The sequence below is a fragment of the Castanea sativa genome, chromosome 8, assembly GCF_040712315.1.
Source record: "Castanea sativa cultivar Marrone di Chiusa Pesio chromosome 8, ASM4071231v1".
NCBI lineage: Eukaryota > Viridiplantae > Streptophyta > Magnoliopsida > Fagales > Fagaceae > Castanea > Castanea sativa.
The window spans coordinates 33,194,487-33,221,516 of record NC_134020.1 but is presented as its reverse complement, the minus strand read 5'-3'; the positions used below and the strand labels follow the sequence as shown (position 1 = coordinate 33,221,516).

Below are 27,030 nucleotides of genomic sequence, written 5' to 3'. Positions count from 1 at the left end.
AGTAATAGATCTTTATGTAGCAACTTGTTTTCACTAGTTCTTGATTGTAGATCTCGTTTCTGTAGACGTTTGTAGAGTTAGAAGGTTACAGAAACCTCACAAATCTCATAGGAGTAACTCACAAGACTTCTAAGAGCTTCTAAAACGTAATTAGAGTTTTCCTTTTATACCTTGTAGTATTGGACTAAAACCCTAAACATCTTTGTGGGCTTTAGCTTGATTTAAAATTTGCAAAACACAATTTTCGATCGGCCGAACCTATCTTTCGATTGGTCGAGCTTCACAGAATTTGAATTTTTCTTTCTACAGCTTGACAATTCTTGAATCTTGACTTGAACAATCTTGAGCAATGTCTAACACCTGATCTAAACATGTTTTTGTTCTCGGTTTGCCAACATACATAAATTTAGAAAATTAAACATTTGAACCTAAATATTTAGAACCTAACACCAGTCAATGGTGTTCTTTACCAATAATTCTAAAACCACAAATTTAGTTACACTCTTTACTACATCTATGTTGTATATTGCTGACTGTGAGTGATAAAAAAAAGGCTGAATCTATGTGAAAGGAACAAATAAATAGTTATTGACGTATAAAATAGTTATGAAAAATATGTGATGAAAGTTGTGGTTCAAAAATAACTTGTTCGACCCTTAAAAATGGAGGAAAAAGAGAAACTGAGATGCCAGGCCAGCCAATTATGTAGGATTTGAATGCCAACCAAACATCTTTTCAACGAGCATCAGTATTTTAATAAAATATTCAACATGTCAATGATATTATTTTAGATGACCCGTTGCTCTAATAAGGTCCCATGCCGATGCAGTGGAGCGCAGTTGACCCCGCTGGTGGCCCGAGCCTCTGGACCTGACCCAAGTTTTAGAAAGGAGTTGTCACCCTTCATTCAACATCAGAAAAATTATGTTTGACAAAATCTTGAATGGAATACTCCTCGATGTTCTAAACTTTTTTTTTATAAAGTCAAATCATTAATTACAGTGAGCATCTGTAAATGTAAAATCTACTGATTTAAATTCTTTGAAGGAAAATATTAACAGATGCTCAAAGCACTTGTTAATAAAATGTATGAAAAAAAGAAAAAAAAAAAGTAATTAACTTTTTTTTTACTGTTTTTTATATTTTTTACAAAAATTGTGTAAAAAATTTCATAAAATGGTCTATTAACAAATATTCGAAGAGTATCTATTAATAAACTATTTTAGGGAAGTTTTTATACTACTTTTATTTTTGATACAAGATAAAATTCTACTCTAATCTAATTTAAGTGTGTAGATGTGTGAAGTTGAAAAAGCATTAATTGTTTTTTTTTTATAAAAACTTTTTTAAAATAGTTCACTAAAAATATATCCTTAAAGTATTCGTTGGCATTTTCCAAAGTTTAAATAAGTTTCTAAAAAAAGAATCTTTTAGATTAATTTATTGAGGTCTCAAAACTAGGATAATAGTTGACCATAATATTCATTAAGTGCATGAACTTAAAAAGATTTTAGAAATGTTTAATTTTCAATAGCAATGTCATGTATGATGTAACCGCTAATGTTATATACACAACCTTTTGAATAATTTGTTGACAATCAAGTTGACAATTTTGTACAGTATTAATTTTTACTTCAACCTACACACTATTGATTATCAATTCATTATTAATATTTATTAAAGGACACTTCATAGTTATTGGGAAAAATGTAAACAATTGCATATCTTTTTTTTTTCTTTTTTTTCTTTTTTGAGAAGGAATTGTATATCTAAGACTATGAATTTTACTTTTCTAATTTTTGACAAACAAACCCACGTAAAAGAAAGAATGAAATTCTAACATAAATATATACTATAAACTTCATTCAAAATTCATGATATATAACTTTTATAGAATGGGTGGACAAGTTACTCTCTTAAAAATGTGACAACGTGATATATATATATATATATATATTTTTTTTTTTTTTTTTTGGAGAAACAAACACAAATGGGAGAGGGATGGGTTCAAAGACTATGAATGCTGTATTACAATTTACATAATATATATATATATATATATATTTTTTTTTTGGAGAAACAAACACAAATGGGAGAGGGATGGGTTCAAAGACTATGAATGCTGTATTACAATTTACATAATATGTAGGGTAGTCTTGTACTAAAAAAACAAAGAAAGAAAAAGGAGGAGGAAGGTGGATTTATAGTACAATTTGTTATGTACTAAATCACCAAGATATATAATAAAGTCCTAAGGTCCCAAAAAAAAAATTTGTCCAAAGCATTAGTCCAAAGTTGGTGTGGTAAAAAAAAAAAAAAAAGTAATGATGAGAGAAATAAAAAAGACAGAAAATTAGATAGGTGGAGCCGTGGAGGGCAAAGTGAAAAGGACCCAAGCGCAACAAATTTGGTTTTTGTTTGTGTGTGATTAGTACTTAGTAGGATTCATATAGGAGTAGTAGTACTTTGCATTGAGGCAGCATTAATTTAGACACTCTTCTATACTCATCAATCATATTCAAAACATAAATATGGATGTTTTTTTGTTGCTCACTCAAAAAAAGTCTCTCTTAAACTAAAACTTGGAGTATAGTCTGTTTCATCAGACTCTCTCTCTCTCTCTTATTCCAACCCCCAACACTGCCAGACAAAAAGTCAGTGCTCTCACACACTCTTTTTCTTTTCCTTTTTATTCTTCTTTACTCTTTCTTCTCCTTTAGTTTTCCCCTTCCTTTTTATTTTCATTCTCTCCAAACAAAAACTATTACTCTTCCAATTTAAAAATATACAGAGAAAGAAAGAAAGAAAGAAAAATTTGCATGTTCTTCAACTACTTTTACTTCTGTTTCAACTGCTGCTTGATAATGTTCAACCAATTATGAAGTTTTCTATGAGAGAGTCACTGGCTTTGTTTGTTGCTGAAGCCATGAGCTAGTTTCAGCTAACTGGATCTGAAAGTAGAGCTCAGCTAACTCCCCACTTCGTAGTTCATAGACTCAGACTCTCTCCGCAAATGCCGTTGGATTTGGCCACCCAAATTATGTTGTGATTCTGACCCACTGCCGTGTCTCTCACGGGAGCTTAGCTGTCAATACTTTACTGTATGAAAAATAGCTAGCTAAAGCTCCTGTTCTCTCATGTTTTCTTCAGGTACGTCTCTTTTCTTTTTGTTGCTTAGACTTTGGAGCCCATTTTTGTTAATGGGTCATGCATTTGCGTATTGATAAAGCCTATTGTAGATCTGGGTCATTGCAGTTTTCGACAATGGTTGTGAATTCCTCACATTTTATTGCAGTTTTTTTTCAATTTGTAACGAGAGCTTTTGCTAAAACTTCAATGCCCATGTTGTTGATTTTAGTCAATGTTCTTCCAAAAAAATTCTATCTCAATTTCGTGTTATGTTGCTAATTAGGTTGGTTTTCGTCTAAGACAATAGTTTACTTTAAATGGACCTGAGTTTGTTGAACAACTCCAGCTATCAATAATGAGTACTTTCCTTTTTAAGGTGAAAATTAAATGAGAAATATTTTCTTTATTCCTCTGACTGAGTCTCTCAATTTTTTTCCCTTAATTCTTTGGGTCTTTTTTTAATTTTAAGTTTGGTTAGAATTTTAAATTGGTTTTAGTGCTCTACATTGGACAAGCACATACATTGTGTGCCTTATTGCCTTTTTCACTACTGATAAGGATCTTTTTCTGTTTGGTATGCATATAATGGCAAATTGGAATATTATTTTTCAGAGAGAGACAAAAAAATGAACTTGTAAATAGGAAAAGTTTTTTTCCCCTTCTGCTTTTGGGTGTTGATTACTTTTTGCAATTGCTTGTAAAATTTCATTTAGGTGCGGGTATAGAAAGAAAGATTAATAAAAGGGCTTAACTTTTCTAATGGGAAAGTTGAGAGTAGGAGATGTTTCAAGATTCCAGAGCTCCCAAAGGTCGTTTAAGTAACCCCCTTTAAAACACTAGTCATTATTTTCATTTTCACATAGACAATTTGGGTACAGATGTGAGCTAGATCAAGTCCCTTAGCATATAGATATGCATTTCTGGGTTATCTAAGCATGCATCATTGGAGAAATGCACGAGGTATTGGATTCTCTTTGCTTTCTGAATGTATATTGCTGTATTACAGTGAACCATACTTTCATGAGTTTGATGAAATGGAAGAGAGATTTTCTTCTGCTGTTCATGAAAACTTGCATTTGTCAAAAAAAAAAAAAACAGAGTAGAACTAAATCTTTACTAGAAGTTGCACTTTATTGTTTCTTGTCCATACTTCTATTTATCTCTTTCCTTTTTGGTTACTGCATTGCGGCCACTGCCACAAATGCAGGAGATATGTTTGTTGGTTTACTTATTTAATTATGAACTTTGTAATAGTATTTGCAAACAATTCATGTGTGGGTGAGAACGGGTTTTCTTGCTCTTGTTGCTGGTTGGCTTGTTAATCTTGTTATGTGGTCTTTGTATTGATCCAGGAAATTGTCAAGGCCTCCAAAGGTTACTATTTCATTGCTACAGTCCCTTTGTCAAACAACTCCCCATGAGGTTCTGCCACACTTCAGCACTTACCTCCCTCTTTATCATAATCACTCTTCTACCCCCGGCTATTTCTGACCTGAACTCAGATAAGCAAGCACTTCTTAACTTTGCTACTGCTGTTCCCCATCGACGTAACCTCATCTGGAACCGTACTACCCCTGTCTGCACTTGGGTAGGTGTCTCTTGCACAACAAATCGCACCCGTGTGCTTAAGCTCCGGCTCCCTGGGGTTGGACTTGTGGGCAGCATCCCACCAAACACCCTCAGTAAGCTTGATGCCCTTCAGGTTCTCAGCCTTCGATCTAACCTTCTCAGTGGTAATCTTTCTTCTGATATTACCTCCCTTCCTTCACTCCAGTACCTATACCTCCAACGTAATAATTTCTCTGGTGAGATTCCTACCTCCTTTTCCCCTCAGCTCATTGTGTTGGATCTATCATTCAATTCCTTTTCTGGTAACATTCCACAAAGAATACAAAATTTGACTCAACTTACTGGATTGAACCTCCAAAACAACACCCTTTCTGGACCCATACCTGCAATTGATCTCCCTAGGCTCAAACATTTGAATTTAAGCTACAATCATCTTAATGGTTCCATTCCATTACCCCTTCAAAAGTACCCTAATTCAACCTTTGTGGGAAACTCTCTCTTATGTGGACCACCTCTAAAAGCTTGCTTTACCCCACCACCTTCTCCATCTCCTACCTTCAATCCACCCTATCCATTGGGTCCTTCAAAGAAAAGTTCCAAAAAGAAACTGTCCCTGGGAGCTATAATTGCAATTGCAGTCGGAGGGTTCGCGCTGCTGTCATTGTTAGCTCTAGTTATTATTTTTTGCTGTCTAAAGAAGAAAGATAGTGAAGGCACTGGCGTATCGAAAGGAAAGGCTTTAAGTGGAGGGAGGAGTGAGAAGCCTAAAGAGGAATTTGGGAGTGGGGTGCAGGAACCTGAGAAAAACAAGCTTGTTTTCTTTGAAGGTTGTTCTTATAACTTTGATCTTGAGGATCTGTTGAGGGCTTCAGCTGAAGTGTTGGGAAAGGGTAGTTATGGCACAGCATATAAGGCAGTTTTGGAGGAGGCAACAACAGTGGTGGTGAAAAGGTTGAAGGAAGTAGTGGTTGGAAAAAGGGACTTTGAACAGCAGATGGAAATTGTGGGTAGGGTAGCGCACCACCCAAATGTTCTGCCACTCCGAGCTTATTATTATTCAAAAGATGAGAAGCTCCTTGTCTATGACTATGTCACTGGTGGCAGCTTATCTACACTATTGCATGGTATGTGATTTCCTCTCTTTATTTCATTCAGTTTTGGATCATTGTAACCCTCTATATTGTTTTGAGATCATTGTAGTAATTCTCTTTTGTTACCACTGCCATTGGAAACATGAAAATAGCACTAAAAGGAGAAAGAAGTATTATGATTAATAGGTTTATAAAAAAAAAAGTATTATGAGTAATAAATTTACTTTAAAAAAAATACATTGTGAGAGATGATCATCATGATTTTTTCCACACTTAGTGTAAGATAAATGAATTCATGGTGTAGCTGGTCAAAAAAACAATTAAATATGAAGTTTTTGTAAGGTCTTGAAGTGATAATTACAAGGTTCTCTAGTGGGCATGTAGTAATTACTAATCGATTTTGTTGCATATAATTGGCATTGTTATATTTATTCAATCTGTAAGGAAACCCCTTCTTGCAGTTACATATTTACCTGTGTGTGCCTTATGGCTCTGTTAACAGTTGAGTGAAATTTTGTGGCATAGTGGTTATTAAACCTTCATCCATCCAGGACTAGTAAGTATCAAGGACCACTTTTATAAAAGAGCTTTGATGAATTCTGTATTTTTTTGGTGATAAATCGCTGAAGACAAATGGTACATGCTAACAGACACTTTCCCTGGCGAAATCTTTCCAGCCTGCTGGTTGGAGATGATTTTTGTTGTGTGAGGTACATCATAGAAGATGATGTTATTGGAATTTCTGTTAATTGAGTCCAATGGTAATATTAATATGGACCAGCTTTTTACTTGGATTAGAACAAGAACTCCCATGGTGTAAAAAGTTTTTAATATCTTTGTGAGTAAATTCTTCTTATTTCTAACAAAAAGATTACTGTAAAATTTAAATTCTAGGTGACAGATGAGATACACCCTTATTCATCTGTGAATTAACTCCTTTTGGATAATCTTATATCTATCCATCTATAATCTGACTCCCCAAGATGTGGAGTCCTGCTCTATCAACTAACTAATTCACTTGTCACTTTGCACTCAATTTCAATTGGATAACAGGAAACAGGGCAGCTGGAAGAACTCCATTGGACTGGGACACCAGAGTAAAGATCTCCCTTGGAACTGCAAGAGGAATTGCCCACATCCATTCCATGGGTGGTCCGAAATTCACTCATGGAAATATCAAGTCCTCAAATGTCCTCCTCAACCAGGATCTGGAAGGATCCATTTCCGATTTTGGCCTAACCCCTCTTATGAATGTTCCTGCCACTCCTTCACGGAGTGCAGGTTATCGTGCTCCCGAGGTGATTGAAACCCGTAAGCACACTCATAAATCAGATGTGTACAGCTTCGGTGTCCTCCTCCTTGAGATGCTGACTGGAAAAGCTCCTCTCCAATCACCAGGACGTGATGATTTGGTTGATCTCCCAAGATGGGTCCAGTCTGTTGTTAGGGAGGAATGGACAGCCGAGGTTTTTGATGTTGAGTTGATGAGGTACCAAAACATTGAAGAAGAAATGGTGCAGATGTTGCAAATTGCCATGTCCTGTGTGGTAAAGGTGCCAGACTTGAGACCTACCATGGATGAAGTTGTTAGAATGATTGAAGAAATCCGGCAATCAGACTCAGAGAACCGGCCATCTTCTGAAGAGAACAAATCCAAGGACTCAAATGTGCAGACTCCATGATTGCCTAAAACCATTGTTGGTGCATGCTTTCCAAGTTACAATTGTGAAGAATTCATCTAATGCAGAATTGAACATTTTATTTTTGTACATGCCTAGTGAGGTTTTCCCCCCAAGTGTTATTAAAACCTTTCTTGCATGTATGACTTGGTACAGTGTGAATCTTTCCAGTTGTGCCATTTTTCTTAGTCATTGAGATTTTACTCTCATTTTAGTTTGGGTTTTTCAATCCATGATTTGTTGTAATATGTTATTTTAAATATTGTGAATTAATTAATTAAAGATCTTCAATCAGGGAACTTTCTTGTGGACCCATTTTGGCTGGTGAACATTGTGTTGTGTGGGCGACGGAGCTAAAGAATCCAGACTCAAAACCAGCATTATTTTATGACCAAATCTAATATGCAAAATATGATGAAAACTATTATGGATGGCTATCTTATTAAACTATGATAAAAATTAATGCTACTTAGTCTTTTTATGACCAAATCTAACATGCAAAATATGATGAAAAATATTATGGATGGCTGTCTTATTAAACTATGATAAAAAGTAATGCTACTTAGTCTTTTATTAATTGATGTTTAATGACCAGAGAACAACTATCTGTTATGGTAAGTTATTAATTCTTAATTGATTAATGGCCAATTATGGAAGAAGAAGCAATCAAGCAGCAAAGAATATAAATGAACATGGACCCCATATGAAATATACGATACCACATGCACGGACATAAATGAAAGGGAAAGAGATAAGGTGGGGCATGAAGAAAAAAAGCAAAAAATGACAAGGACGATATTGCAAAAAAAAACACAAAACAAAAAGGAACCGAAATCGGGAAAAAATCATTGTTCCGACAAAGAAAGAATTTTTCTTATCTTTCTTTGTTGAGTAATAAAAAATTTGGTAAACACAAGGACGTTGATTCCACGCTAAATGTTTTACTACATTTTTAAAAGACAAAGAAAATTCTAGACGCAGCTCTTTTTCCTTTTCTCTCTCTCTCTCTCTCTCTTTCCGTGACTCTATAATAATAACAGTAAAAAATCACAATCGCACCCTTCTGAATCTTGATTCCATTTCCTTGTTGTGGTTCCCTTTCAGGTAAGCAGATCTAACTGGGTGTTTGTTTCGATCATCAAAATCAAAACTTTACTAAATGTTCTTTGAATATCTGTTACTGTTTTTTGTTTTTTTTTTTTTTGTTGTTTTCATGAAAAATCTGGCTGATTGTTTTGTTTGTTATTGGTTTCAAGGTTTGTTTTTGAGTCTTAGAAAAACAAAAAAGTTATGGCTTCGAAACGGATCTTGAAGGAGCTCAAGGATTTACAGAAAGACCCACCTACCTCTTGCAGCGCTGGTAACTTTTGATTTTGTTGGTTTTGAAGTATCTTATCTTAGCTCATAATATGTGCGACCCGTATGCTTGAATTTTGATATGATTAGTAAATTGAAAGAGGGTGTTGTGTATTTGTGTGTTACTGTACTGTAGGACCTGTGGCTGAAGACATGTTCCATTGGCAAGCCACCATCATGGGACCTGCTGATAGTCCTTATGCTGGAGGTGTATTTCTAGTTTCTATTCATTTTCCTCCTGATTATCCATTCAAGCCTCCAAAGGTAGTTTTTTTGTTTGTTTTTTTTATCATTATTATTTATTCGTCCTTGTTTATTGCATTTAATGGTCCTCTTTGTACAGTACTATGTTCAATTGCTTGCACTATACGTAATTAGGGGACATGGCTTGCTTAGAAATTGAACGCGTATTGAGTGGTTATTGGATTGCAATTATGTTCCCTTCTCATTGAATAATTACTAAAAGTTGTTGTTTTAGTTGTTGTTGTTTAGAAGCTTTGGTGCTTAATAAATTGGCTTCCTGCAGTGAAACTGATCCTCGAGGTTCATTTTTCTTGAGAGATTCTATTCTTTTGTATGTTGTTGTCTGTGGGAGTCATTATCTTGTAGCTGTGTATTAGTTTTGCTGGGTTTATAGATCAATACCATTGAAGTTTATAGCGTGAAGATGATGGGAAAGTGAATAATCTAAATCCTTATCAAATGTAGTTTGGGCTGTTGTAGAATTTGTGGGTTTGATTAAAATTTGGGACACCATAGTGGTTTGTGAGTATTATTTTGATTCATGTGTCTTCAAGTGCAACGGAGTTAGGATTATTGGAGGTAAATGAAATCTAACCTGACATTAGTGCTTGGGAAATTAGTGGCATTTTTACCATATTTACAATGTATCCATATGTGGTGGAACATTAACGGGAGAGAGTAAATGGAGAACTGCCATAGAAATCTCTTGCTGACTGGTGATAAGCATCAACACTGGATTCAGGGTCCAGAAAATGGGGATCAAAAGGTTGAACCAAATGCCCTAACCAAGAGAGGGAAAGGGGATTTTTAGAAGGGAGAGACCGATGACTTAGTTTTCTGACTCGAAGAATAGCATGAAAGATCTGTGTTCAGTGGAATGTTGTTGAGGACATGATACTCTGGGTGGAAAGTGGAAACTAATAAATATGAGAGAAGCTGAGTTTCACTTAAGGTGCTATTTTATTCGTAAAACAATAAAGAGGATGCTTCTTAACATATTATAAATCCACAAAACAGATCACAAAATTATCAGTTTCATGTTTGATTTGCTAGCAAGTATAATGTATGAGTCCTTGTCTTTTAATGCACATCTATTATAGGGATGCTCCCCATTAGAGGTTGTGTTGATCTTGTAACACGTCCATATCATCCGAGAATTACCTATCATGTTTATACACTTTGTAGCTTTGTTCCTCAAAATTTTGTGCATCTTTTTTTTGTTTTTTTGTTTTGGGTTCTCATTTACATGGTGTTTTATCAAAGATCTGCTATTACTTCCTCTTGAAAATCTGTGGTTTTGAAAATTGCTATTTAGCTGCTGAACTTAATCATTATTTTAAAAATGATATTTGGGTATCTTACTAATCCTATCAATAAGCATAAAATTTGGAGATAATTAGACTTTTGCTAATGTTTGAGTGGTATGTATTGGTCATTAGTTTTCCATGTTAAATGCATCTTCCGTCTGGTGCTTAGTGGTCAAATCATGTTTCCACTTGTGTATTTGATACATGTCTATCTAAAGGTACATAAGCACTGTCTATTTGTAAGACAAATTGAAAGAATTAGAAATCTTTAGCGTAAGAAATGTATGGTGTTTTTTAAATTAGTTTATTGGTAGCTTTTTTGTAAGAAGTAAGCGTAAGATAGTCAAGTCTTCACATCAAAGTTAACGATTGGGGTTTCGTGTGATTGTTGTGATTAGGGTACGTTTGCTACACTATAATAGACATCGTAATGCAATAGTTGTTCCATAGGCGTAACTATTTGGTTGTTTGGTTGTGTTTTTATTATAAGTAATGGCTATTCATTAGGAATACTTATTCTATTAAATGAGGAATAACTATTCCTTACCAAATAGGTTGTAATTGCTATTCCTTTACCTTGTAATGACCATAAAAAATAAAAACCCCAAAATTCCCAAAATTACTGACGCAATGCTCTTCCCATACACTCCCTCTCCTTCTTGTTTCTCACTTTGCTCTTCATGTACTCTCTCTCCTCCCTTTTCGTTCTCTTTTCTCTCTGGTTTACTTACTTGGAATTCTATAAGTACTATTTTAATAGGGTCATTCTTTGGTGATAAGTTTGCTTCTATAGCTTTGTCATTTACCTTTTCAACTTTGATTCTCACCGTGGAGATATTAATTTTGGGCATTCAACAATAACATTATATACATATATTAAATTTATACATAATGGAATGCTAAACAATTATCACAAAAAGTGTAAATGTATAATCTCTTTAAAAAGGTATTTTATGAAACTGACCAAAATATGATGCCATTCTGCCTCCTTATTATGTGTTATCACTGAACTGATGAATAGGAATAATTATTTCATCACAACTTTCTTCATTCCTTGTGATACTTATTCATATTACATTGTAATCAACACTATAGTGTACCAAATGTGCCCTTAGGGTCTGTATTTCATAAATTCTACAAAGCGACATGGAGTTTTGTTTGTTGGGAAATTTAGACCCCGGTTAATAGAATTAACAAGTTTTAGACCCAAGTTGTTAATTAGACTCATTATGAATAAACCTTGTTAAAAAAAACAAATATCAATATCATGCACAGCGGAATAGTAAATAAGACAAGATATGATAACTCAGGAAAACCAATGAAACAAACTAGTTTCACAGTAAAAAACCTAGGGGAAACCTTCCCCGAAAAGCAATCCACTATAATAAAGAGAAATTTCAGATCTAGTACAAAACCTTTGTCCCTAGACTCTATAATCGTCGTAGATGAACTTACAGCAGAAACTTTTTACTGCTTCAGAATCTCTGAACTCTTCAGTATATGAACATCACCTTTTCGTATGGCTCTAGTACGTGACCAACTTCAACACTTGAAGATAATGTTGGCTGCAAAGTTCTTCACTTCATCAACAATTAAGATCAAGAAGTACTTGGTTACAAAACCCTAAGGCGCAAAAGACACTAACTTCTTACGAGGAGAATAAGGCACCCAGTCACTTTTTCACATGTTCTCTACGTGCATACCACTGTGACGGCCTTTAAAATAAGCCTTATATATGTCTAGAGTTGTAAGAAAAGAAACCCTATGCAAATATTTCAGCATGGGCCGAAAATCATATCTAAAAATTCTAATTTTGTAAGTCTCGATAGATTTTCTGTTGAGGTATCTGTCGAGCTTTAATGAACAACTTTTCTTTACTTGTTTCTTGATCTAATTTTTATGGCTTTAATACGTGGCTTGAACAGGTTTCTTGAAATACGAAACCCATTCTAGATCTATCCAATTACAAGTAAAGTGCATTTTGTCAAAAGATTAGCCAATTACATAAAATATGTCCTTAACAATTTCCTCATTTGGCAATCCATGACAAAACCACAACAAAACAACTAATCATGAGAGAAGTCTTAAATTACTTAACTCATAACCACTTGTTGTATTACAAAATAAATCTATCCTTACTACAAACTCTCGAAAAACTTTGCAAGAAAAGAGTTCACGGCGTGATAGACTTTCACAACCTGTCTTTCTAAAATACTTAAACAAAACTCATTAAGGCATTATATGTGAAACAGAAATAAAGATTGCGTACATAAAGAAACATGTGTATAAAGAGAGAAGAAACAACACATGTAGAGGTAGGTGAAGAAGACATACATCATATATATATATATATATATATATATATATATATTAAAGATAAGCACAATGTATGTAAAAATGATCACAAGACCAGTATACAAGAAGTTAAAAGAATCTCCTAAAACAACAAGGAGGTAAACACTCCCCCTAACAAGATGAAACACAACTCCTCCTTACAGAGGCATATATTTCTCCCCCTAACATGTAGAATCTTAAAAAGAAACCACATATTCTCCCCTTTTTTGTCATGATTGACAAAGGGTACAATAAGCTATAAAGCTTCACCCGAGAAACATAAAAATGATCAAAGATGATCAAGGGGGCACAAGGAAACCATATAAAAGCATGAATGTAAAGAAACAAGATGCTATGGATGAGAAGATAAAAAAAAGATGCAAAAACAAGTGAAAGACAATGCATGTAAGAGGGTCTTGACAAATCAAGAAACTGTCGAGCTGCTATCGAGAGAAAACCCAAAAATCTCGATGGATCGAGGATTTGTCGAGAATTTATTGGGCTAACAGAGAGCTCAGAAATTTTCCTCGATGGATCAAGAAGCTGTCGAGATTCCTTCAAGAAGAAACCCAGAAATCTCGATGGATCAAAGATCTATCGAGGCTGAAGAAAGAAAGCTCGATAGAAGAGGAATTTGTCGAGAAGCTGTTGAGCTTAAAGAAGAAAAGTTTTTAAAGGAAGAAAAATGCATAAAGATGAATGCAACAAGCACAAGACTCAACCAAAGATCCAAGCTACAATTAAGCTCTCAAAACATCTCAAACAAGATGCAAAGAATAAAGATCCAAAACACACACACACTAAATAAGTCTAACCAATTTTAGTGAGCATATATTAACACATGTATTCCTTGTGATAGCTAAATCACATTATACTTGCACCTATATCAAAAGTAGCAAAGAATTTTTGCGTGTTATGTGTGAAATCATAACAAGTTTGCACAAGTTTTTCATATTATGACAATTTGAGATATGAGAGAATCAAAAACACTTACACACAATCATAACTGTTTGATCACCTTCAAGGTATATCATATAATTCCCACATCTCCTAGAAACATGTCTGCAACCATATTTAAAAGCATTTTGATTCTTTTTGCTTTTATATTCTTTGTATATTTTCTTTTTGAACATATCATGCATGGGCATATATAGAGAGAGAAGAAATACCTAATTATGTAAGCCAAAACATCACAATTTTTTATGCCAAAGCGCACAGATGTTATACATGATTGGCGGGCATTAGTGGTAAAATGGTTATTTATGCCTCTTAGGATTTTCCAGTCCTTCCCAATTAAAAGAGTGATGTGTATTAAGTGTAAAAGAGACAAACTTAATCGTACTCATCACAAACACGAGCCACAAAGCTCACTTGCTTAGTTGTGCATTAGAGTGCTCATCTAAGCTACAAGAGATACAAAGTTTAGAAACTATGTTTCAATAACCATTCAAAGTACACAAGTACCAATATACACAAACACACTGTTTTTGTTTTGTTTTTTTTTTTTTTCCTCTTTTATTTTGAAAAACAAACAAAATAAAGACTAAACAACCAAACAAAAAAGGAAAACAACATGAAAGCATGAAAGAAAGATGCAGACGCATGAAACCATGATTCCAAAAACAGATAAAGAATCAAGCAAGAAAGTCCTACTTTAGATAGAAAGAATTAAAGTAGAAGATAGATAGAAAAGACTATTAAGTCTTAGGCTTATTTCTCACCCACACAACATGAGTTTTTGGTAGTGAAGATGAAAAGGCCCGTGTCCTAATATGTATATTAAAGGACATAGAAGAATTAGAATTTTCTTGAAATTGAGTTAAAAAGCTCAAAGCTTGTAATAACTCTCCAAACAAAGGTGTAGTTATTTGAAAGGAAACCTATGATCGTTTGGACATTTGCTTCTGAGGATACAACTTAGGGTGAGTTTGGTTGGGCTTTTTAAAAAAGTGCATAATGAAAAATTTGAGTTTTGAAAAAGTGCATAATGAAAAAGTGATTTTTCAAAAAGCTGAGTGTTTGGTAAAAGCTGTTAAAAAGTGCTTTTTGAAAAAGCTGAGTGTTTGGCTAAAACTATAAAAGTTGCAGTTTGAGGGACAAATTACCAAAAAGGACAATGTATATATAAGGGAGTTTATTTCATACTTATAATTCAACTACTTCATATACTTACTAAATAATAATAATAATAATAATAAATTTATATTATTGGTATTATTTTAATAATGTTTGGGCAATTATTCTTTTTTAGTGGCATAATTATTTGTTATTACCATTAATGACTTCTTATTAATATTAATTAAATCTAAACAATTTTCATCATCATGAAGCACAAAATGAAAATGTAAAAAGATGATAAAATATACACCAATAAAGTGTTTGGCTAGCACTTATAAAAGTGGCAGTTTGAGGGGTAAATTACTAAAAAGGACAATGTCTATATAAAGAGAATTTTTTATTTTAATTACCTCTTTTAATACAAGTTATGGATACAATATTTTCACAAAAATTTCACAATAAAGTCTATATAACAAGTTGTTAATAGTAGGAAAAAAAAATATCATTAGTAGGTCTAGATGAGAACTAATAACAACTTACTATGTAAACTTTATTATAAAATTGTTATAAAAATATTCTGTCAATAGTACTATTCTTTTTTCTATAGAAAAATAGTAATAACTTAAAAACTTTATTCTTTTTTTTATCATCATTTATTCTTCTTATATTCGTTCTAAACAATTATATTTTTCAATGAATAGTGTTATATTCACAACATTTTTCGTAATATTTTCATAACAAAATTTATGTGAAAAGTTGTTATTAGTTCTAATTTGAACCCACCGTTGAAATTATATTTTTACTCACCAATATTAACTAATAACAATATAAAACTTAAAATTTATTGTGAAAATATTGTGAAAATATTACGGTAACATTTCTAAATTGTATTTTTCCTTTCTTTCTTTCTTTCTTTCTATCATCCACACGTTTCCTTTTTTTTCTTTTTCTTTTTCTTCTCTTGAATTTTCTCCACCACACATGTATCCCATTATCTCCATCCTCTCCTTTTTTTTTTCTCTACACATTCCAGAACTCTCTTGTCTCTCTTTCTCCAGCTCTGTTTCTCTACTTTTCTTTTTCTTTTTTCTTTTTTCCTTCTTTTTCTCCTCCACACACGGTATCCTATCTCTACCCCCCTCTTTTGTTTTCTTTTTCTCTGAGAACATTCCAGCAGTCCAGATGGAAGAAGAAGAAGAAGACGAAGAAGAAGAAGAAGAAGAAGAAGACAGACTCTCCACCGATTCATCATCAAGCTCTCATCCTCCTCAAACTCTCACTGATTCATCCATCATCCTCACCGATTCATCATCGTCCTCACCGCCGCCGCCGAAGCTCACGCACCATCGCACCGAAGCTCACGCATCGTCACCGACCCACGCAGCACCGCTGACCCTATTCATCATCTTCCTCACCCATCTTCGAAGCCTAGCTCCGTTCATCCAACATCCTTCGCCGATCTGCCTATTTTGCATTTGGGTGTGTGTGTTTGCATATGGGTCTCAATTTGCTTTGTTTACCGATGTGTGTATGTGTTTGCATATGGGTCGCAGAGCAAAGAGATGAGAGGCAAGATAAAATCAAGAGTATTTGTTCTGTTTTGGGTAAAGCAAAGAAAGGGTAAAGTAAGGTCAATTTGGTAAAATCATCTGTGGTCCAACGGCTATCTTCATAACGCCCACTGCGCTTTTCCAAAATGGTCCGAAGCTCCCCATAAATTTTTTGTGCGTTTAGTTCAGTGTAGAGAAACGCGTTTTTTCATTAAAGCCAACTTTTTCAAGTTGCCAAACACGTAAACAGTGTACACTTTTTACAAACGCGCATAAAGGGGCTTAAAAAGTGGAAACAAACGCACACTTAAAGCAATTAGGACGAATGTGTCCAGAAACACCACAATGATGACAAATATGAGCAGTTTTAAGACTACTAGACTTCCTAGAGTAAGGTCTAACAAATGATTTAGAATTAGACAAATTAGTTATTGATTTCTAACCTTTACCACCTTTCTTAGATTGGGGCACAAAGACAGTCTTTGATTCAGAAGCCGTGGAAGAGGAGGGACCGGAGGAGTCAACATATCCTAAGCCAGTCTTATTAAAACTAGGTTTTTGAGCACTCAATACCTCATCAAGCTTTGCACTAGACATCCTCTTTATTTGAATTCTAGCTTGATTAAGCTTAACCTCGAGATTCTTGACCTTATCTTCTAATGATGTATTTTCCACAACAAGAGTCTCAACTAACCTTGTAGTCTCATCTAGTTTGACTAACAGTTCAGCTTTTTTAGTGTTTACCTCATTCAAGCTCTTTCCTACAAAGATAAGTCTTTTCAGATTTTATAAATTCAGTGCATAGCTTATCATAGGCTTCCTGAAAGGCCAACTTCTAGGATACTTCATCATCAGAAGAATCCTCATTGTCACTAGCACTCCCCACAATCATCTTATTGGTTGTGGCAGCAAAAAGCCACAAAATGACCATGTTCATCCTCATACTTATCAAAAAGATCACTCTCAGAATCACTCAAGGTAGCAACCAATCTTTTACCTTTTGAATTCTTGGTTTTTTCCTTCATAAGATAGTTTGGGTACTCTATCCTCATATGACCAAAACCTTTGCACTCATGGCACTGGATGAGGGATTTCTCATTCTTGCCCTTCCTAGAGGATTTAGATTTCCTAGGAGGTTTGTCCTTATCCTTTTTCCTATATTGAAGAAGCTTGATAATCTCATTAGCTATGAAGGTTAGATCCTCATCCTCATCATCATCATCATCATCTTCGCTTTCATCTTCATCTTCAGAGTCATCAATCTCTTCCTCTTTACCCTTAAGAGCCAAGTTTTTACACTTTCCACCTTTTCCCATTAAACTTAATCCCACCTCATAGGTTTGAAGGTTCCCTACAAGCTCAGTCAAAGGAATTTGATCAATGTCCTTCACTGTTTCAATGACAATGATCTTGGTATGGAATCTTTCAGGTAGGGACCTAAAGATTTTCCTAACAATTTTGGGTTCCACAATAGATTCTCCAAGATTGAAGGCAAAATTCACAATATTCTTGAGTTTAGCATAGAACTCATCAAAGGTCTCATCCCTCCTTCATCCTCATTTCTTTAAAACTACTAGTGAGTCTTTAAAGCTTTACTGCCTTGGTACCTTCATAGGTGGTCTCAAGAATGGTCCATGCTTCCTTGGCAACTTCCGTGGATGATATTTTCTTGAATTCCTCATTGGTCACCCCACAAAACAAAGCATTCAAGACCCTACTGTTGAAATTTGCTACTTTGATTGTTGTTTCATCCCAATCAACCGGCACTTCCTTTGGCTTAATCTAGTCAACTTCAACAGCTTGCCATACTTTTTCACCTAGAGCCTGCAAAAAAAACTTTCATACGAACTTTCCAGTACGCATAGTTAGTGCCATCAAATAAAAGAGGAATCAAAAGAGATTGTCCACGATCTATGAAAACGGGGGTCAAGGATCACACCTAAGAAATTAATCCAATCAGAGTGAACCATCTCTGATATCACTTGGGAAATTTAGACCCGAGTTGATAAAATTAACAAGTTTTGAACCCAAGTTGTTAATTAGACTTATTATGAATAAACCTTGTTAAAACAAACGTCAATATCATGTCAATATCATGCATAGCGGAATAGTAAATAAGAAAAGATATGATGACCTAGGAAAACTAATGAAATAAACTAGATTCACAGTAAAAAACCTGGGGAGAAACCTTCTCGAAAAGCAATCTAGTATAATAAAGAGAAGTTTCAGCATTAAGTCTCAATAGATTTTATGTCGAGGTATCTGTCGAGATTTAATGAACAACTTATCTTCACTTGTTTCTTAGTTCAATCTTCATGGTTTTAATACTTGGCGTGAACAACATGTTTCTTATAGTACTAAACCTATTCTAGATCTACCCAATTACAAGTAAAGTGCATTTTGTCAAAGAATTAGTCAATTACATAAAATATGTCCTTAACATTGTTGATGTGAAGTGCATATTGTGATGTTCCTCTAAAACAAACTTGTTATTGAATTTGTATGCAAATTTTACGTGAAGCTTATATTCTAATGGTGAAGCTTATATTCTAATGGTTGACACTTCAATTATAGTTGCCTATTTTTATTATGAAGTGGTGCTGCCTTGGTGGTAGTTTAGTATCGCCTTGTCTTGAATTTTTTCGTGGTTATCTTGTGTTTGGTATAATAGAAATTGAGGATACTAACCATGTTATTTACTTCAGGTTGCATTCAGGACTAAGGTATTCCACCCAAACATTAATAGCAATGGAAGCATATGTCTGGATATTCTTAAAGAACAATGGAGCCCAGCACTAACCATTTCCAAGGTTTCTTTGAACTGTTTCCCTCTTTTTATAGTTTATATTTTCATTACCTCATAATTGTTATGATTTTTTGCTGTTATGCATGATTATAAGGTGTTTGATGGAATAAAAACTTGATATTGTTTTGCAATGCACCTTTTAATTTTGATCAATTTCACGGCTACTAGATTCATGTTGCATTATGTCCCAGATTACTGCATCAATCTTGGAAATTAAACAAATATCTGTTGGAATAATTACTATTCACACCTTGTAATAAAGTTATGGTAATGAAAGACGTTTTTTTTTTCCATGTTGTCAACTGTTTCACATGTTTACAAGGCTGCTGTCTTTTTTTTTTTTTTTTGGTCATAAAAAAAGGCTGCTGTATTTTAGTAATTATTTTAATATATAAGTACTTTTTTTTAGTACATTAGCGAATTGATGGTTGCATTATTAACTAGGTTGGGTTCGGATTTGAAGCTGTGCCTTTTCTCAGTATATGAATGTTCTTGTTATGTTGGTATGGGAATTGAATGTCTAGATGATTCTAATACAGCTCCTCAAACTACTGACAAGCTTGTGTTTGCTGAGGCTTAAGCAGTCTTGTTAATTGTGAGTCACACCAAAATGCAGACCATCTCCTTAGTGATGGTTGAAGATCAGGAAATTGAAAATTGAAAAGTTTGGTGGTTCCTCAAACCACATGGGTAGCTCAAATGGTGGACCACCCTATGCATGTTCTTGCGTATAGGGTCACACATAGAAGTGGCCATGGCATAGGTAGGTGCTAGAATTACTTACTGACAAATTAGTACCCTTAGGTTAGAAAGTCAAACTTTCATGTATTTAGTTGCATGTTGAGTATACATGTGTGATGAAGTCCTTATAAAGAAAAAGTAAAAAATTTGAGATACTAATATAACATAATTGAGTCCAAACTTGTAGGTTTAACCTTTTGGGTTAAGCAGTATCCCAATATGTTGTATTAAGTCCTCAATTGGAATCACCCTTATGTGTTATCTTCATAACAAGTGGTATTAGAGATGTCTTTTCCTAATCAGCGGCTTCACTGGGATCTTCAATTCTATAGAGAGCCCCAAGATTGTGACCTTAATCATTCTATGCCTCTTACTGGTGAGGGGCATGACAAAATTTGTTGGAAGTCGACAAAGAATAAGGGTTTTTTAAGGTTAGTGAATACTACTTATCCCTCTTCTTGACCCCTGACACTCTTTTTCCTTCGAAACCTGTGTGGCACTCAAAGATCCGTCCTAGAGTTGCTTTCTTCTCATGGACTGCCGCTTTAGGTAAAGATTTTGACTCTTGATAAATTATGGAATAAGGGTGTCCCTGTCATGGCTTGGTGCTTTATGTGTAAAGGGAGTGGGGAATCAGTAAATCATCTTCTTCATTTTCCCATTGCTTTTGAGCTATGTCTATGGTGTGGGCCCTTTTTGGTATGAATTGGGTTGTGCCACAAAGTGTTATGGATTTATTTATAGCTTGGCCAGGCTCTTTTGGTAGACATTGTAGCATAGAGTTGTGGAGGGCTGTCCTGAATTGTGTTTTATGTGTATATGGCGAGAAAGGAACACTAGATGCTTTGAGGGAAAGGAACGGTCGATTCTTGAGATTAAATCTTTCCTCCTCCACTCTTATGCTTTGATTGGAGTTCTGTTTTTAGTTCTTTTTCATGTTCTAATCTTTTAGATTTGCTTGATCATTGTAATTTATGACTTGATGTACTCCTACCCTTGTACACTTCCAGTGTACCTGGGTTGATTAATGAACATTTGTTATTTACCACCAAAAAAAAAAAGGTGGCATTAGAGCTTTTGGTAGTGTATAGCAAGGTCGCAAGGTCATAGAAGTGGATGACAGCGGTTCCTTTCGCAATTGGAGTAGGGACAACATGTCCATACTTAGAGCTATAAGTGTGCATTGCAAAGAAAGCCCGCACAGATGATCTTTAGAAGGACCAACAAAGTAGTATTGTCAATGGTGCTAGATCAAAGAAGAATGGTGCAACACATGGTTCTCATGGATAGGGATGTGCAAGGTTCCCATGGATGAGTGTGCAGAGTTGATACTTGTTTCCATGGAGGTTGTACAAAGTTATATAAGCTAACCCCCCCCCCCCCCTCTCTCTCTCTCTCTCTCCCCTCTTTATTTCATTTATTAAAACCTGGTTATGTAAAAAGCTGAGGAGTTTGTAGCCTATAAAGAGATCTTGAAGCTCACAGAGAAGCGATGACTCACGAGGGGGATTGTGGGTGTATATGTTTGAGTGGAAGTCCCACATGGAAGAGAAAATAAAGAATTTGGGGAATAAATGGAGCATAATTGGGCCTAAACTCATAGGTTTTAGTTTTTGGATTAATTGTTGTCTCAATATGTTATGTGAAGGCCTCAATTGGAGTCTTCCCAATGCATTATCTCCCTAGCATTCCCCCATAAGCTTTCAATGGAATCCACGCCACCGCGCCCCCCCCCCCCCCCCCCCCCCAAAAATAAAAAATAAAGCGACAATTATTTTTGGTTGGTGGGGGGGTTGGGATGATAAATATTTATGATCAGCACTATATATTTGAAGGTTTCATGAAAACGAGAGTGATGGGTTGATGGTTATCTTATGATGTCGATTATGAGCTGCTCTAGAGTTAATCTGAACAGTGAACTCTAGTAATGAGCCATTTTTACTTGAATTATGAACCATCTTGAGTTTGACCTGAAAGATTATAGCTCTAGTGATGAGCCATTTATACTTGAATTATCATAGCTTCAACATTTATGCACTTTTAAATCCGCTTGCAGTATTGTATAAACTTTTGATTTATACTTCTGTGTTTTCAGTCATTAATAAAAGTACATTTTCATTGAATCTTTCACACTTCCTGTATTTAGGTGCTGCTGTCCATATGCTCCCTTTTGACGGACCCCAACCCTGATGATCCACTTGTCCCTGAAATTGCTCACATGTACAAGACCGACAGGGCCAAATATGAAGCCACTGCTCGCAGCTGGACACAGAAGTATGCCATGGGATGATGGCAGATGAAAACCCCCCAGCATCTAAAAGCAGCTGTGAATCCATGGTTCTCTCATCTCCTTCAGGTAAAAGAACGGAAATATTGAGAATGAAATCTCCTTATTCTTCTTTCACCAAGGACTCAATATTTGGCAAGGAACTCTATTGTCATCTTGTGAATATTTATTTGAAGACATTGGAGATTGGGTAACTGTAATGTAATGTTATCATGTTGTTGTCGAAGTGAATGATTTGCTTGTTGATCTACAACTCATTTGATTGATTAAGAAATAATGTTTTATGGGTACAATTCCTCCAAGTTTCAATTCTTGCTTGTATTAGCGACTGAATCTGGCATGGTACTGCTATGCTCAGTTCAGACATTGTATCTAAGTGTTAAATTCTGTTGAAAGTTGAAACAGTGTTTATTTCTATTTAAAATACTGCACGGTTATAGTGGCACTTTCTTTGTTTTTGTTTTTTGTTTTTTTTAGCTTAAGTTGTGCAAGAGTTTTTTGTAGACCATTATAACTGTTGAGGAAGTTTATCGCTTTGTTTTTCTTTTTCTTTTTTAATTTAGTTTAAGTTGTGCAAGATTTTTGTGTAGACCATTGTAACTGTTGAGGAAGTTCATCAATTTCCAGTATGCCATAGGTTTTTGCAGTGTTTCTGCTGCAACACTAAGCTGAAGTACAAGATTGTGTTTGTTTAATTTTGTTTAAAGTTCAAGATATGAGTTTAATATGTTCATTATCAAGTTGGATTTTATGCATAATTTTTCGTTTTAAACAAAGCTCGAGCTAAATTAATATGTTTTTCTTCATTCAAAGAATAGAATGACTTATCTAAATCAACTAATTTCAATTTGTCAACCCTGTATTTCTAACAAATTGAATATAATGTCTAAGCTCAAAATGGTACCAAAAAGTAATGTGGAAGAAGAATACAAAAGTATGATAGTAAATTCAAAGTTGGCTTTGCTTTCTTAATGCTTGACCTTTTATTTTAGAACCAAGGAGTGGATACTTCTACTTTTGCTAAATAATTGTAAAGAGGAATTGTGGGTACTTTTCTTAATACACTCAAATGTGAATTTCATTTATAATTAAAGAAAAAAAAAATGAAGATCACAAAGTAAATGTAAATAAAGTCATGCGCATTGACATGGGACCTGAATATTCTTCGCATGTGATTACCAATTAAGGGAACGGTAATGTGATGGAGACGGTCCAACTAAGGTAGGTTTTAGTTTAAAGCAATTCCCATATTTGTGATGGGTCATTGTTATATCAGTAAGCATGTTTTTTTTTTTTTTTTTTATACAATCAGCAAGCATGTTTATTATATATATCTGCTGCAACAGTTACATATAACATGGAATCTCAGCAGTACCATTTATTATTAAATGTTGGGCAGCCTTCAAATATCAAAATTGGAAAACGACATCATCCACTAATTAATTTTCATTGAGGCTTCTGGCTCATGATCTTTGTGAAGTTTCTGGATGGCCTCTTTATCAAGTTTTTTTTAACCTCCCTCATTATGATGTTTTGAAATTTGAACTTTGAACACTAGGCAATAAGTAGGCATTATTTAACTACCCTTATGGGAGAAAAAAACCATTTTAATTCAATCTTCCATTCCTCCTATAAAATTCTAGTATTTTTAGGAAAGAATAAAATCATAAAAATTATATATGGTTACTTAATTTTCAAGTCCAAACACATACTAGCATTGAAAATTCAAATATACAGCAACCATGCAACTAAGGAGTATATCAAAAGTTTTTCCTTAAATAAAAGAAAAGAACTTAAGAAATTATCAATTTTGTTTTTAAATGACCTATAAATTGATGTGATTAATGTCACATGACTCACATCAATATAGTATGTCAAAAGTTTGTCCTTAAATAAAAGAAAAGAACTTAAGAAATTATCAATTTTGCTTTTAAATGGCTTATAAATTGATGTGATTAATGTCATATGACTCACATCAATAATATAGTACATCAAAAGTTTGTCCTTAAATAAAAGAAAAGAACTTAAGAAATTATCAATTTTACTTTTAAATGACTTATAAATTGATGTAATTAATGTCACAGGACTCTCATCAATAATATATTCACAAAAAATTGTTGAAATACTCTTTTGTTTTGTATTTAAAAATTAGCATGGTGAAAGACAATGTAATAAAATTAGTAAAAACTATAACATTATTTTAAAAACTTATTGGTGTCTTGGTCTGATAATAAAAAGACAACCATCAGAATTATAAATTAATGTGATTAATGTCACATGACTCACATCAATAATATATTTACAAAAAAAAGTGTTGAAATACTCTTTTGTTTTGTGTTTAAAAAATTAACATGTTGAAAGACGACATAATATACTTTGTAAAAACTATAATATTATTTCAAAAAATGATTAATGTCTTGATTTGATAAAAAAGACAATCATTAGAAGCGGACGTTATAAATTAAAACTTTATCAAGAAATTTTTTTTTTGAAAACTTATTAAATTATTATCGGAGAGAGTATCACTTTTAACCCCATAAACTAAAAAAAATTTTAAATTAATCTTATGCCAATTTATTTATATATATATATTTGGTTTGGGGCCAAATGTAGCAAAGGAGAGGACTAGAACTGACGGAAAATTCACTATAATTATATGCTTTGAGTTAGCAAAAAGAAGAATTGGTTATTATATGAACATGGAACAAAGAATTTAAAGTGGTTATCGCTTGGTAGAGAAGCGATGAGGGGGTCACAGTCAGTCTCCAATTCTCTTAATACATGAATGATTACCCACATGCTGATTGTTGGGGGTCATTACCTTTGCGTACGCTTCAAGCCAAAACCAACCAACTCTTTTTATTAATCTTTGAATGGCTTCATTTTTTATAACCCTGTACGATGTAGGCCCCCTTTTTTATACATTTTTGTTTCTTTCTGCCGCCTTCTTAATTTTCTCGTATCACGGGTATGCATTTCTTGTCTGAAGGAAACTACTATGTCAAGCTACGAGGACCACGAAGTCCTCACCGAAGAAACAATACAAGCCACACATTTTCGTAAATTCTTTGCCACAATGGTATGTATGTGTAAAAGTGTAATAACTGATATGTCACTTAGGACAGTTGTGATAAAAGGTGTGATTCTAGAATTATTGGGGATATTTGGTAGAATAGTTTGACATGAAATTTTTGTAGTTTTTTTAAATACGTATGGATGAAAATATGTGTGAAATGTGTGTAATATTGTTTAAAATGTAAAAATGTGAGTTTGAAATACTAAACCAAACAGGCCCTAGATATTTTATTTCATGATTACAAAATTTATTAAAGTCTTTCTCACAATTATTCTAAGTGACGGGATGTGATTAACTGCTTGTTACTTTTACAGTTTTACTTATATCTACTACTTTTTTTTAATATCATAGTTGTAACACAAAAAGTTGTAATTAAGTTAATGTTTTGACACAAAAGAATTGTACTCTTAAATTTTCAGAGTTGTGTTGAACTTTGGTGGTATACTGTCTAAAGAATTGTTAATTTTTTATTTGTACATATATTAATATTTCTTTCTATTCTTGACAAGTACAAAGAACTCCTAATTTGGTAGTTGAAAATTTGTACTAATAGTCTAATAAGCAGCGGCTAGTAGCCTAGTGCATTTTTTCTCAACAGATTGTGCAGCTCATATAACTCAAAAGGGGTGAAAAACAAAACAGAAAGTGTAAGCTATGATGTACACCATTACTTTTTGGAAGCGTAATTTAGGGCAGTAGCAATCTTCATTAGGTGAGATAGGTAGATGATAGGGAAGAGAAAAATACATTCCAATAATAACTATGAATAATACATAAAATTGTCCTAAGTATTAAATTATCATGTAAGCTCCTATTTAGTAATTTATCGATTTTATACATTGAAAAATCATAAATAAAATAAAATTTTGAATTATGAATTTTTTTTTTAAATTTGAAAATATTAAGATATGTTAATTGATCTTAAAATTATTGGTTGATAATTTATTGATCCGAGTGTATGTATAATGAAAACAAAAAATAAATAAAAATAACCACAAATATTTAATTACGTTTTTGTGAATTTGAAATTGCATGAGTCAAATTTGGGGGCTCGCGGATTTAAGTAAAAACATTGGAATTGGAATCGGATTGGAATTGGAATTTGGAACACTATAATAAAACAAAAAGAAAAGGAATTGGAAGGTCTGGTAGTAGTTGAGAAACTTGGGTCAAATTGTGTAATGTGTAGCAACTAGCAATCGATTGGGCACAAGAAGCGAAGGTGGTGCGAGCCTCACAATTCACTACTCCCAAGCCACGTTGACGTGGACAGGGCATGGCTGCATGTATCAGCAATTCAGCATGCTTTTTGAGACAAGCAGTAGTAAAGCTACTTGGTGAGAAAAAAAGAAAAAAAGAAAAAAAGAAAGTGAATTCCAAGTCCTCCAACGTGTCAGATCAGGTCAGACTAGAAGAAAAAGTCCATTAACGTTTTCTACTGTTCTTATTTACAAATTGCTTGGTCGGTTTTTGACGGTAGTGTGTTATTACTTATTATTACAAACTGTAAAATTTCGTGTTCACTGTGAATCATCACCTTAATCCACTCATTATTAGCTTCAGCTCGACCAATATAATAATCAAATCATGTGTTTCACTGTTTGTATATAAAAAAAAAGTGTTTTACTGTTTTTTTAATTCAAAATAGAATTTTTATCGTTGTTAAATTTATGTATATGTATATAAACTTTCTCTTAAAATTTTGAACTTTGATCTTTATCTTTTATCTCGCAAGAGCTTGTATTTATATGATAGTCATCATATTAAAGATGTACAATAACAAGATGTTTCACTGTTTAAATTT

General features: G+C 33.8%; 2 protein-coding genes across 3 annotated transcripts; both read left to right on the top strand.

Annotated features, from left to right (window-relative positions):
- Window positions 1–2,732: 2,732 nt before the first annotated feature.
- On the top strand, window positions 2,733–7,777 carry LOC142607427 (putative inactive receptor kinase At5g58300). Of its 2 annotated transcripts, none has more exons than XM_075778922.1 (3): window positions 2,733–3,150; window positions 4,482–5,822; window positions 6,843–7,777. In XM_075778922.1, the coding sequence occupies exons 1-3, from the start codon at window positions 3,138–3,140 to the stop codon at window positions 7,469–7,471; spliced, it is 1,983 nt and encodes a 660-aa protein (XP_075635037.1). In that variant the 5' UTR covers window positions 2,733–3,137; the 3' UTR covers window positions 7,472–7,777. The 2 variants fall into 2 exon arrangements, with proteins under 2 accessions (XP_075635037.1, XP_075635036.1); XM_075778921.1 differs by lacking the exon at window positions 2,733–3,150 and adding an exon at window positions 3,900–4,089.
- A 505-nt stretch (window positions 7,778–8,282) lies between these two features.
- LOC142607428 (ubiquitin-conjugating enzyme E2-17 kDa) lies at window positions 8,283–22,595 on the top strand. Its single transcript, XM_075778923.1, has 5 exons — window positions 8,283–8,572; window positions 8,725–8,828; window positions 8,961–9,088; window positions 19,022–19,126; window positions 22,010–22,595. Exons 2-5 carry the CDS (start codon window positions 8,759–8,761, stop codon window positions 22,151–22,153), a joined length of 447 nt encoding a protein of 148 aa, XP_075635038.1. The 5' UTR covers window positions 8,283–8,572; window positions 8,725–8,758; the 3' UTR covers window positions 22,154–22,595.
- Window positions 22,596–27,030: the final 4,435 nt, after the last annotated feature.

Bases quoted from the DNA above. Each gene is read 5' to 3' on its own strand.
- LOC142607428 (XM_075778923.1), top strand. From the start codon at position 8,759: ATGGCTTCGAAACGGATCTTGAAGGAGCTCAAGGATTTACAGAAAGAC. The intron at 9,089-19,021 runs GTAGTTTTTTTG...TATTTACTTCAG, and splicing joins ATCCATTCAAGCCTCCAAAG to GTTGCATTCAGGACTAAGGT. The intron at 19,127-22,009 runs GTTTCTTTGAAC...TCCTGTATTTAG, and splicing joins CAGCACTAACCATTTCCAAG to GTGCTGCTGTCCATATGCTC.
- LOC142607427 (XM_075778921.1), top strand. From the start codon at position 4,065: ATGCATCATTGGAGAAATGCACGAG. The intron at 4,090-4,481 runs GTATTGGATTCT...GTATTGATCCAG, and splicing joins TCATTGGAGAAATGCACGAG to GAAATTGTCAAGGCCTCCAA. The intron at 5,823-6,842 runs GTATGTGATTTC...ATTGGATAACAG, and splicing joins CTTATCTACACTATTGCATG to GAAACAGGGCAGCTGGAAGA.